Source organism: Hyla sarda, chromosome 9, assembly GCF_029499605.1.
Source record: "Hyla sarda isolate aHylSar1 chromosome 9, aHylSar1.hap1, whole genome shotgun sequence".
Lineage (NCBI taxonomy): Eukaryota > Metazoa > Chordata > Amphibia > Anura > Hylidae > Hyla > Hyla sarda.
The window spans coordinates 208,664-222,707 of NC_079197.1; the positions used below are offsets into that span (position 1 = coordinate 208,664).

At 45.8% G+C, this 14,044-nt stretch overlaps 1 protein-coding gene across 1 annotated transcript in view; it reads right to left on the reverse strand.

The window, feature by feature from the left end:
* The window catches only part of BRD3 (bromodomain containing 3), a gene marked incomplete at its 5' end in the record, with an annotated part of 83,173 nt that overhangs the window by 45,724 nt on the left and 23,405 nt on the right, over positions 1-14,044 (reverse strand). The window contains 3 exon segments of the mRNA XM_056541083.1: positions 10,842-11,162; positions 11,457-11,607; positions 12,816-12,953. Of these exon segments, the coding sequence (XP_056397058.1) occupies positions 10,842-11,162; positions 11,457-11,607; positions 12,816-12,953 (610 nt within the window).

Sequence of the window (14,044 nt, forward strand, 5' to 3'; positions counted from 1 at the left end):
TACAGGTGATCAATGGGATTTAGATCTGGACTCATTGCTGACACTTCAGAACTTTCCTGCGCTTTGTTGTCATCCATTTCTGGGGCTTTTTGACGTATGTTTGGGGTCATTGTCCTGCTGGAAGACCCAAGATCTCGGACACAAACCCAGCTTTCTGACCAGTCCATTGGTAATCCTCAGATTTCATGATGTCTTGTACACATTCAAGGCCCCCAGTGCCAGAGGCAGCAATACAACCCAAAACATCACTGACCTCCCCCATATGTCACTGTAGGTACTGCGCTCTTTTCTTTGTAGGCCTCATTCCGTTTTCGGTGAACAGTAGAATGATTTGCTTTACCAAAAAGCTCTATCTTGGTCTCATCTGTCCACAAGACGTTTTCCCAGAAGGATTTTGGTTACTCAAGTTCATTTTGGTAAAATGTAGTCTCTCTTTATGTCTCTGTGTCAGCAGTGGGGTCCTCCTGGGTCTCCTCCATAGTGGGGTCCTCCTGGGTCTCCTCCATAGTGGGGTCCTCCTGGGCCTCCTCCATAGTGGGGTCCTCCTGGGCCTCCTCCATAGTGGGGTCCTCCTGGGCCTCCTCCATAGTGGGGTCCTCCTGGGCCTCCCCCATAGTGGGGTCCTCCTGGGCCTCCCCCATAGTGGGGTCCTCCTGGGCCTCCCCCATAGTGGGGTCCTCCTGGGCCTCCCCCATAGTGGGGTCCTCCTGGGTCTCCCCCATAGTGGGGTCCTCCTGGGTCTCCTCCATAGTGGGGTCCTCCTGGGTCTCCTCCATAGTGGGGTCCTCCTGCCATTGCGTTTCATTTAATTTAAATGTGGACGGATAGTTTGTGCCGACACTGATGCTCCCTGAGCCTGCAGGACAGCTTGAATATCTTTGGAACTTGTTTGGGGCTGCTTAACCACCATCCGGACTATCAATTTTTTCTTCCATCCATGCCCAGGGAGATTATCTACAGTTCCATGGGTTGCAGACTTCTTGATAATGTTGCGCACTGTGGACAAAGACAAATCTAGATCTCTGGAGATGGACTTGTAACCTGGAGATTGTTGATATTTTTCCACAATTTTGGTTCCCAAGTCCTCAGACAGTTCTTTTCTCTTTCCAGGGGTGTGGAAATTTTATAAAAAACTTCTTGTCCACGGGACTAAAATGGAGCAAAATCTACTTGTCCCTCATGACGATCCACTTGTCCGGGCCAATTTTCGCTTTTACGCTCTGATTGTTTCCTCCTCGCCCTATAATAGCCAGAACTACCTACTATAATGATAACTACCTACTATAATGATAACTACCTACTATAATGACACCTACCTACTATAATGATAATTACCTACTATAATGATAACTACCTACTATAATGACACCTTTTCATTTTTCAATAACGTATTCTCTGAACCAAAAAATATATATATTAAGGGAAGTGAAATTGAAATAGTAAAAGATAATTTTGCAGATTTGGCGGTTTTCTTTTCTGCGCCATTTACCTTGTGGTCAGATAACATGTTAGTTTTATACTTTAGGTGCCTGATTACAGCGATACCAGATTTGTATCGTTTACGTCATGTTTTACTAATTCTGAACTTTTTCAAATTTTTTTAATTGCCATTTTTTAACCCCTGTAGCTTTATTTTTTTTCTGCATACAAGGCTGTATGAGGGATCATTTTTTGCACCATAATCAGTTTTTTGTATCGGTACCATTTTGGCATTGATCTGACTTTTTAATCGCTTTTTAACTTTTTTTTCTGGGATATTATAAAAATTGCAAATCTGTGGTTTGGTATTTTTTTTTTACATTTACCGTACGGGACACATAATGTTATATTTTAATAGGTTGCACAATTACACACGAAGCGATAACGAATAGGTTTATTTTTATTATGTTTACATGTTTTTATATAGGAAAAGGGGGTGATTTGAACTTTTAACATGGAAGGGGTTAATGCAGCGGTCTTCAAACTGTGGATCTCCAGATGTTGCAAAACTACAACTCCCAGCATGCACGGACAGCCAACGGCTGTCCTGGCATGCTGGGAATTGTAGTTTTGTAACATCTGGAGGGGCACCGTTTGAACACCACTGGGTTAATATGTGTCTTTCAAACTTTTATTAAAATTTTTTTTTTTTCTTTTACACTTTATTAGACTTATGAGGAATCATTAGATTCCTCATACAGATGAATAGATTCTATTGAACTCCATTGATCTGTGAGCTCTGTGATCCATTGATAGAGTCTAGTCCAGCCAGGATCTATCAATGACAGAGCCGGGACAGGAGGAAGCAGAGGTAAGTCCTCCGGCTACCTCCATAGTGGATCGCCCCGCTGCGATCGCGCTGTGGGGGAGGGGATCCACCCCACTAGCCCACCAGGGAGCATTCACATGTCCCTTTAGACCAGTGGTTCTCAACCTTTTCGGCGACCGTACCCCCAAGGCCTGAAAGTATGTCCATGGGTACCCCCTCACGCGGAACTTGCGAGCGAGGGGTACCCGCAGACAAAAGGCGTGTTACCTTTATACTAATGCATCCCATCTCCATCTTAATCCCCTTGTGCTATTATTCCCCCTCCGTCTTACTCCCCCTGTCCCACAATTCCCACCTCCCTCTGATTCCCTTTTACCATTATTCCCCCTCCGTCTTTATCCCCTTGTGCCATTATTATCCAATATGGAACAAGGGGATTAAGATGGAGGAGGGGGAATAATGATACAGGGGGCTTAATATGGAGGGGGGGGGGGGGTTGATAATTCCCCCCTCCCTCTGATCCCCTTTTGCCATATCGGATAATAATAGCACAAGGGGATTAAGATGGAGGGGGGGGGGGGGGAGATCAACCCCCCCCCCCTCCTCCATATTAATCCCCTTGTGTCATTATTCCCCCCTCCCTCTGATCCCCTTTTGTCATTTTCCCCCCTCCATATTATTCCCCTTGTGCCATTATTATCGGATATGGCAAAAGGGGGATCAGAGGAAGGGGGGGAATGGTGCAAGGGGATTAAGATGGAAGGGGAGAGGGGAGTAATAAAGCACAAGACATAAAATTTCAATGCCTTGTGCTTTATTACTCCCCCCCCCCTCCATCTTAATGCCTTGTGCTCCGTCTCATACAGTCCCCCCCCTCCCCCCCCTCTGTGCCATACAGTTGTTTACCTGGCGTCCTGTGGTCCCGTTGCCTGCTGCTTCACGGGATGTTCCACAGGGCCGCACTGACGTGTGACGTCCCCCTGCGCTGTGCGGCAACTCCGCGCAACGTCAGGGGAGGCCACACGTCTCCCTGGCAACCACGCAGCTCACTTACAGTAGCCCCGGCCGCATCTCTGGCCGCGCTACTGTACAGTGAGCTGCCGCGGCTATGCGCTGACAAATACTGGCCAATGCATGGCCGGTATTTGTCAGCGTTTTCGCGTACCCCAGGTTGAGAACCCAGGCTTTAGACGCCGCTGTCAGCTTTGACAGCGGCGATCTAAAGGGTTAATAGCCAGCCGCGGCGATCGCCGCATGCTGGCTACTGAGAACAGCCGGGGGCTGCAGAGTATGGAGCGGGCAGGAGTCCCGAGCCCGCTCCATACATACTGCAGAGCGCCGCATGCATCTCCCCGCGCAGACGCGTCTCCTCCCCTCAGCTCTCCGAAGCTACAGCTGGGGGGAGTGAAGCCAGAGGACGCAGGTCTGCACGGGGAGAAGTAAGCCACGCCCCCTCATCTCCCCCGCACGTCTGCAGAGCAAGAAGCCACGCCCCCCCATCTCCCCCCGCACGTCTGCAGAGCAGGGGAGAGAGAGACATACACAGCTTCTCATCTCCCCTGTTCTGCTTCAGAGGACACAGGCTGCAGAGTATGGAGCGGGCAGGAGTCGGGAGCCCGCTCCATACAGACTGCAGATCGCCGCCGCACTTGTCAGGTCCGGCCCTGCTTGTCCGAAGCCGGGCTAAGGGCCGGACAAATTCACCTGCCCGGTGCCCAAAACTGCTAGTCCGGGGCGTCGGGCGATAGAAATTCCACATCCCTGTCTTTCTGTTGTCCATGCTTAGTGTGACACACACAGACACACAATGCAAAGACTAAGTGAACTTCTCTCCTTTTTATCTGCTTTTAGGTGTGATTGTTATATTTCCCACACCTGTTACTTGCTCCAGATGAGTTTAAAGGAACATCACATGCTTGAAACAATCTTATTTTTCCACAATTTTGAAAGGGGCCAATAATTTTGTCCAGACCATTTTTGGAGTTTGGTGACATTATGTCCAATTTTCTTTTTTTCCTCCTTTTTTTTGTTTAGTTCCAATACACACAAAAGGGAATAAACATGTGTATAGCAAAACGTGTTACTGCAATCCTTTTCTGGGAGAAATACTGCAAGCAGTCACAGGGACCCCGGACCCAAGTCAAAGAAAGTATGGGAGAGACCTGTCCACAGACCCCACAGTCATCCCAATGGGGTCCATCGCAGGGGGATCCAAGGGTGTACAAGTCAACCCCACTATGGGATTACAGAATGCCATCCATACATGCACACATCCATACTGTGGGAAACGCATCAAAAAAAATTATATATATATATGTCTAGCATTAGTAACATCACAGTTGCTTATTGTTGTCATTCAGAGTAGTCAGAAATAACAACAAAAAACAAAACAAAGGCAAAAACAAAATAATAGTAAATCAGAATACCGAAAAAGAGAAAGAAGTATAAAAAGGTGTATGTTTTATTAATCAAAAATGTGCATATCTCAGACAATTGGCCTGCCGGACAAACACAGTGGAAGATCAAAAAAATTTAAGTAATATAAAAAGGCAATTGGAGGAGAGAAAAAAATAAATAGAAAAAAATCAAAAAATATTTTTGATAGTTTTTCAGGCTGTGATCAGTCCGGCCACTGGTCCTTCTATCGCCCTGCAAATAAAGACACAGAAAATTAGTATTTCAAACCTATTCAGATCTCATTACATTAAGCTTAGTTATGCCGGTGTACAGACAGGATAATGTACTGGTCTAAGCATTATATATCTGTGGGGTCACCGGAAAATCAACATTGAGGCCTTTAGGCCTCAAGGATTGTAAATCCTAAATCCATTTAAATTTTCTTCGCTTCAATATACTGATGCGATCGCCGCCACGCTTTAGGGGGGGGGGGGGGAATATATCCACAAGAGTGAATCTTAAGTCATTCTCTGTATGTCCAGCATCCGAAAAGTGTAAATCGGTGCGTGTCTTTCGGATGCTGTATCTATGCTGCTTCGTCTTGTCTTGAAATCCCATGTGGGCTCCCCCACATAGAGGAGACCACATGTGCAAGTCAAGACATAAGTCACATAACCCGATGTACATGTGAGATAGTGTTTCAAAGAATACCGTTTTCCAGATTGTGGATGTATGAACACAGGTCCCTTGTCCATATATCCACAATTCACACACTAGCCCCTACCCCTGATAGTAAGATACCTCTGTGTAGGAACCCTGAGGGTGACCTCAGTTTTAACCAGATTGTCTTTAAGATTAAGGGGACATCTATAACAAAGAAGAGGACGCTCCTGAAATTCTGCAGTATCCGGAAAACATGTTTTCAGGAGATTCCAATGCTTAAGAGCACTCCCAATTGCCTTCGAGTGCTGGTTAAACGTAGAGCCCAACTGGATGCGCGCATTTGAAGTATGTTTCTCAGGAGGATGTAAAAGCGTCTGGCGATCAAGAGTCATAACCCTAGATTTTTCTTGTTGGAGTAATCCTCTAGGGTAACCACACTTAGAAAATTTAGTTACCATTTTTATGAGAGAAGACTCAAGTTTATCCGCCGATTCGACGATACGTCGCGTCCTAAGCATTGGACTGCCAGGGAGCGAACGCATCATCGGATGCGGATGAAAACTATCGGAGTGAAGTACTGAGTTACTATCCGTTTTCTTGACAAAGTTTGGTGGTAAGATGGTCATTCTCCACCATAACCAATGTGTCAAGAAAGGGGATTGAAGTTGTAGAGGCATTCAAAGTAAATTTAATGTGCACGTTAACAGGGTTCATGAATGTATGAAAATCCTGGAGCTGGGTCATGTCTTCACTCCAGACTAGAAACACATCATCGATAGATCTCCACCACCCCAGCACGAGGCTGGAGTGGTGGGATACGTAGACGTGAGTCTCTTCCAGAACCGCCATGACACGTTTGCATAAGTGGACGCCACGTTCGTGTCCATGGCGGTGCCGGACGTCTGGAGGAAGAAGGAGTCATTGAAAAGAAAATTATTGCGCAAGACCAACTCCAATGTAATAATAAAGTCGATCTTCTCCACTGAGAAATCCGTGGCCAAACTGGACCTCCCAGCCCGGACAACCCCCCCCCCATCATAAGGGACGGAGGTGTATAGGCCAACGACGTCCAGCGTGGCAATGATGACTCCAGGGGGTACTCTTAATTCTGCGATCTTAGTAAGGAAATCTGTGGTATCACGAAGGTATGATCTGGCTTTTATTGTGTATGGACGTAGAATTTGCTCCACACAGAACAAGTTGCTGGTAATGGATCCCCGACCCGATACAATGGGTCTGCCTGGGGGATCCACCTGCGACTTGTGGATCTTTGGGAGCAAATATAACATAGGAATAATGGGATGTGGAACAAAAAGATAATTGTACAGAAGTTTGTCAATCAATCCTTTTTCCAAAGCACTATCCAGTGCGTTCTTGATTCTCCGACTTATAGTTTGTGTAGGATCTCTACTCTATTGAAAGTATGTAGATGCGTCGCTGAGATGATGTTCAGCTTCACGGATGTATTGTCCCCGATTCATGATCACAATGGCTCCACGCTTGTCTTCACTACCACATTGTGATCATGGATCAGGGAATTGAGTGCTTCACGTTGTTGGGAAGTCAAATTATTCCATCTATGTGTGTTCATAGATTTTTGAACCTGAGCAATCTCTTGTCTCACTAAATTTCATAAAGTGTCAATTGTACTAAACTGTAGTGGAGGTGAGAAGTTACTTGAAGTGCTCAATTGAAAGACTGAAAACAAAACCGCCCTGGTGTGTTACATCGGAAGATAAACGTGATGGAACAAAAGTTTTTAGAGACACACGATTCTGGAAAAGTCAGACTAAGTTTGAGTCTCCGAAAAAAAACTGTATCATACCTAATTCAATCTGCAACCAATCTGTCTTATTGTGAGGGCAGAAACTAAGACCTTTAGACAACAGTTCAAGATAGGAGACAATACATCCGTGAAGCTGAACATCATCTCAGCGACGCATCTACATACTTTCAATAGAGTAGAGATCCTACACAAACTATAAGTCGGAGAATCAAGAACGCACTGGATAGTGCTTTGGAAACAGGATTGATTGACAAAATTCTGTACAATTATCTTTTTGTTCCACATCCCATTATTCCTATGTTATATTTGCTACCAAAAATCCACAAGACGCTGGTGGATCCCCCAGGCAGACCCATTGTATCGGGTTGGGGATCCATTACCAGCAACTTGTTGATCTGTGTGGAGCAAATTCTACGTCCATACACTATGAAAGCCAGATCATACCTTCGTGATACCACAGATTTCCTTACTAAGATTGCAGAATTAAGAGTACACCCTGGAGTCATCATTGCCACGCTGGACGTCATCAGCCTATACACCTCAGTCCCTTATGATGGGGGAGGTCTAGCTTGGCCGCGGATTTCAGTGGAGAAGACCAACTTCACTATTACATTGGAGTTGGTCTTAAGCAATAATTATTTTCTTTTCAATGACACCTTCTTCCTACAGACATCCGGCGCCGCCATGGACAAGAACGTGGCGCCCAAGTATGCAAACGTGTTCATGGCGGTGCTGGAAGAGACTCACGTCTACGTATCCCACCACTCCAGCCTCGTGCTGGGGTGGTGGAGATATATCGATGATGTGTTTCTAGTCTGGAGTGAAGACATGACCCAGCTTGAGGATTTTCATACATACATGAACTCTGTTAACGTGCACATTAAATTTACTTTGAATGCCTCTACAACTTCAATCCCCTTTCTTGACACATTGGTTATGGTGGAGAATGACCATCTTACCACCAAACTTTATGTCAAGAAAACGGATAGTAACTCAGTACTTCACTCCGATAGTTTTCATCCGCATCCGATGATGCGTTCGCTCCCTGGCAGTCCAATGCTTAGGACGCGACGTATCGTCGAATCGGCGGATAAACTTGAGTCTACTCTCATAAAAATGGTAACTAAATTTTCTAAGCGTGGTTACCCTAGAGGATTACTCCAACAAGAAAAATCCAGGGTTATGACTCTTGATCGCCAGACGCTTTTACATCCTCCTGAGAAACATACTTCAAATGCGCGCATCCAGTTTGGCTCTACGTTTAACCAGCACTCGAAGGCAATTGGGAGTGCTCTTAAGCATTGGAATCTCCTGAAAACATGTTTTCCGGATACTGCGGAATTTCAGGAGCGTCCTCTTCTTTGTTATAGATGTCCCCTTAATCTTAAAGACAATCTGGTTAAAACTGAGGTCACCCTCAGGGTTCCTACACAGAGGTATCTTACTATCAGGGGTAGGGGCTAGTGTGTGAATTGTGGATATATGGACAAGGGACCTGTGTTCATACATCCACAATCTGGAAAACGGTATTCTTTGAAACACTATCTCACATGTACATCGGGTTATGTGACTTATGTCTTGACTTGCCCATGTGGTCTCCTCTATGTGGGAAAGACCACATGGGATTTCAAGACAAGATGAAGCAGCATAGATACAGCATCCGAAAGACACGCACCGATTTACACTTTTCGGATGCTGGACATACAGAGAATGACTTAAGATTCACTCTTGTGGATCTTATTCCCCCCCCCCCCCCCCCTCTAAAGCGTGGCGGCGATCGCATCAGTATATTGAAGCGAAGAAAATTGAAATGGATTTAGGATTTACAATCCTTGAGGCCTAAAGGCCTCAATGTTGATTTTCCGGTGACCCCACAGATATATAATGCTTAGACCAGTACATTATCCTGTCTGTACACCGGCATAACTAAGCTTAATGTAATGAGATCTGAATAGGTTTGAAATACTAATTTTCTGTGTCTTTATTTGCAGGGCGATAGAAGGACCAGTGGCCGGACTGAACAGCCTGAAAAACTATCAAAAATCTTTTATCTTTTTTTCTCTCCTCATTTGAAGATGGAGATTTTGGTACCAATTGCCTTTTTATATTACTTTAATTTTTTTGATCTTCCACCTTGTTTGTCCGGCAGGCCAATTGTCTCAGAGATATGCACATACATTTTTGATTAATAAAACATACACCTTTTATTCTAATCTTCTCTTTTTCATCATTCTGACTTACAATTTTTGCATTTATGATGATTTTTTTGTTATTTCTGACTACTCTGAATGACAACAATAAGCAACTGTGATGTTACTAATGCTAGACATATAATTTTTTTGATGCGTTTCCCACAGTATGGATGTGTGCATGTATGGATGGCATTCTGTAATCCCATAGTGGGGTTGACTCGTACACCCTTGGATCCCCCTGCGATGGACCCCATTGGGATGACTGTGGGGTCTGTGGACAGGTCTTTCCCATACCCCAATTATAGGCTTTTGGGAGGATGCACTGCGCGTGCACATACCCAGAGCTAGTATCGCCCCTTGTAAAATATTATGCGCAGTTTCGGTCACGTGACCGCTGGTCACATGTTTGATGACGCTGTGCGTCGATCATGTGACCGCGGCCCTGGTGATTGATGACGCGCAGGAGGACACAGTGCACGCGTCTTCTGTTTACAGACACTTGCTGGTAAGCACAATACACCACCATTCCTTCCCGCCCCTTGCAATGATGTTTGGATTAATGTCAGCTGCTGTAATTATGTATACAGTGACCCACCCGACCTACGATTATTTCAACATGTGATGGCCTCTCAGAGGCCATCGCATGTTGAAGGCAGCATCAACATACGATGCTTTTGTATGTCGGGGCCATCGCATAAACGGCTATCCGACAGCGCAGACTGCTTCAGCTTCCACCGGATAGCAGTTTACGGAGATGGTCTCCTACCTGTCCTCGGGGCTCCGGAGCATCATCTTCGGTATCCCCTGCTTCGCCGGCGATCTCCATCGTCGTCATCACGTCGCCGCGCACGCCGTCCCGTCATGCAATAGGAGCAGCGTGCGTAGTGACGTGATGACGGCGATGTGAGAGCGACGTTCACGGCCAGCAGAGACGTTCCGGAGCGGCGGGGATATCACAGGGACGCGGCGACAGCGATGGAGGGCGACATCCAGGGCAGCGGTGACGGGTCCGGAGCGGCGGGGACAGGTGAGTACAGCTTCCTATACTTTACATTGCACAGATCCCTCAACATACGGTGGTTCATTTGGATCGAATTACCATTGTATGTTGAGGGACCACTGTATGCTCATGTTTTTAATGTTTTTATCACTTATGTCACGTCACACTTATGCTGCATACCGTCTGCACTGTTTGATACTTATGTAGTATCCTTAAAGACACATCTCTGTATTAAGATTCTGCACGTGTCACTGTAATTGTTTCACCACATGACTATGTCTATTTAAACTGCCGTGGATCACCTGCACTTTGATTTGAGAAGGGTGGTGTGAGACCACAAACGTTGTCCATTTTTTTGGCTGGAATAAAGCACTTCCTATTTTGCTACTTTGGTGTGCGGCAGCCGTTCCTTTTTTTTCCCCATATAGATAGATAGCTAGATAATATTATTTATATGTATGTGTATAATATATATGTAATATACACACAGATACATACACCCACACACTCCTCCTGAACCTCCACATAACAGAACTAATGTAGAACACAGTAGACCTTTATATCGCTCCCGGCGCCTTTCCATAGGCGGCTCCGCCCTCCTTCCGGAACTGCGCTCCACTACGACAGGCTTCGGCGGGGGACTGCGCTCCACTACGGCAGGCTTTGGCGCGGGGCTCCGCTCAACTACGGCAGGCTTCGGCGCGGGGCTCCGCTCAACTACGGCAGGCTTCGGCGGGGGGCTCCGCTCAACTACGGCAGGCTTCGGCGGGGGGCTCCGCTCAACTACGGCAGGCTTCGGAGGGGGGCTCCGCTCCACCACGACCGGTTTGGGAGATGGAGCAGCTTTCTCGACAGGTAGTTCTTGTTCTGTAATTACTGGGGGGGAAAAAATAAGGAGGAAACCATCAATATATTGGTCAGTTCTGTGATGACCTCCATTATGAAGATGCAGACAATAAAGAGTTAAATGGGTACTCTAAACATGTGCAGAGAAGCCTCTTAGACAGGCGCCCCCTGTAGTACTGGAGGGGTCAGGCACATATGGTGGATTTCAGTGACCAACAGGATTATTGATAACCTCTACAGGGTGGACTCAGAGTCCAGATTAGGATCAGAGGAAACAGGATGTATGATAAGGGACATTTACCCCTGTCAGGAGGAGCCAAGTACCTGGGGTCTGTGCAGCTGGAGGGGTCAGCTTCTTTCCTTTGCCTTTTGGGACGGGGGGCAACAATTCCACCTCTTCCTGGGGCATCTGTGCTACTTTCTGAAGAAAAATCTTTTCCAGGGCTTGAGCCATTAAAACAATGTCATCTGTGGACTAAGTGAGAGCGACAGCCATTACTGCAGGACAAAAATCCGGGGCGCACAAAACACATCACAACTTATACAGCGATCATGTGCTCAGAGCAACATATGGGGTGACCAGACCCCACACACCACAGGTGGCACCGTACACATGATCACCCCCATTGTGCTATCTCCAACGCTCACATTGTAGATGTAACCGCATTATTACCCAGGGCCCCCCCCCCCCCATAATGCTGCATTATTACCAGTCACCCTCACATGGCACCACTTTCACCTTGTTGTAGATATACCCGCATTATAACCCCTGGCATCCCCATGTGGCACTGCACTCTCCTTATTGTAGATATACCCGCATTATAACCCCTGGCATCCCCATGTGGCACTGCACTCTCCTTATTGTAGATATACCCGCATTATAACCCCTGGCATCCCCATGTGGCACTGCACTCTCCTTATTGTAGATATACCCGCATTATAACCCCTGGCATCCCCATGTGGCACTGCACTCTCCTTATTGTAGATATACCCGCATTATAACCCCTGGCATCCCCATGTGGCACTGCACTCTCCTTATTGTAGATATACCCGCATTATAACCCCTGGCATCCCCATGTGGCACTGCACTCTCCTTATTGTAGATATACCCGCATTATAACCCCTGGCATCCCCATGTGGCACTGCACTCTCCTTATTGTAGATATACCCGCATTATAACCCCTGGCATCCCCATGTGGCACTGCACTCTCCTTATTGTAGATATACCCGCATTATAACCCCTGGCATCGTCATGTGGCACTGCACTCTCCTTATTGTAGATATACCCGCATTATAACCCCTGGCATCGTCATGTGGCACTGCACTCTCCTTATTGTAGATATACCCGCATTATAACCCCTGGCATCGTCATGTGGCACTGCACTCTCCTTATTGTAGATATACCCGCATTATAACCCCTGGCATCGTCATGTGGCACTGCACTCTCCTTATTGTAGATATACCCGCATTATAACCCCTGGCATCCCCATGTGGCACTGCACTCTCCTTATTGTAGATATACCCGCATTATAACCCCTGGCATCGTCATGTGGCACTGCACTCTCCTTATTGTAGATATACCTGCATTATAACCCCTGGCATCCCCATGTGGCACTGCGCTCTCCTTATTGTAGATATACCCGCATTATAACCCCTGGCATCCCCATGTGGCACGGCGCTCACCTTGTTGTAGATGTAACAGTTGGTAAACATGGTGTTGAAGTCTTGCATGCACTCATTGGCGCTCCAATAGTAGTTGTTCTCCAGTCTCTTCTTTATGGTCCCCATGTCCATTGGATTTTTGATGATCTTGTGATAGTCCTGGACAGGAAATAGGAGGTTACAGTGAACATGTGGGGTCAGCAACAATGATACCATGGATTAGAGGAAACTAATAACGAGGGACAAAACAAGATTAAAGGGGTACTCCGATGGAAAAAAAAATTTTTTTAAATCAACTGGTGCCAGAAAGTTAACAGATTTGTAAATTACTTCTTTTTAAAAATCTCAATCCTTTCAGTACTTATCAGCTGCTGTATGCTTCATAGGAAGTTGTGTAGTTCTTTCCAGTCTGACCCCAGTGCTCTCTGCTGACACCTTTGTAAATATCAGGAACTGTCCAGGGCAGAAGCAAATTTCCATAGTAAAACTCTCCTGCTTCAGACAGTTCCTGACATGCACAGAGGTGTCAGACAGCACTGTGGTCAGACAGGAAAGAATTACACAACTTCCTGTGGAGCATACAGCAGCTGATGGAATAATGGGAGATTTTAACTATCCAGATATAGATTGGGGTCCGGGGTTGGCTAAAACTACAAAGGGGCGACAATTCCTAAATTTATTGCAGGATAATTTTCTGGGCCAGTTTGTGGAGGACCCAACAAGAAGTGATGCCTTGTGGGATCTGATCATTTCCAACAACGCAGAGCTGGTTGGTAATGTAACTGTGCGGGAAAACCTTGGGAATAGCGACCACAATATAGTTACTTTTGACTTAAAATGTAGAAAACAAAGACAGGCGGGGAAGGCAAAAACATATAACTTTAAAAAGGCAAATTTCCCTGGGCTGAGATCTGCACTACAGGACATAGACTGGGGGGAGGGGTTGTCAAATACTGATACAGAAGGGAAATGGGACATCTTTATATCAACTCTAAATAACTATACAGCTAAATATATACCAAAGGGGAACAAATATAAACCATTAAAACTAAATCCTACATGGCTGACAAATGATGTTAAAAGAGCAATAAACAACAAAAAAATTGCGTTAAAAAAATACAAATCTGATGGGTCAGCGATAACATTTATACAGTACAAGGAGCTTAATAAAATCTGTAAAAATGTAATAAAAACAGCAAAAATTCAAAATGAGAGACAGGTGGCCAAAGAAAGCAAAACTAATCCTAAAT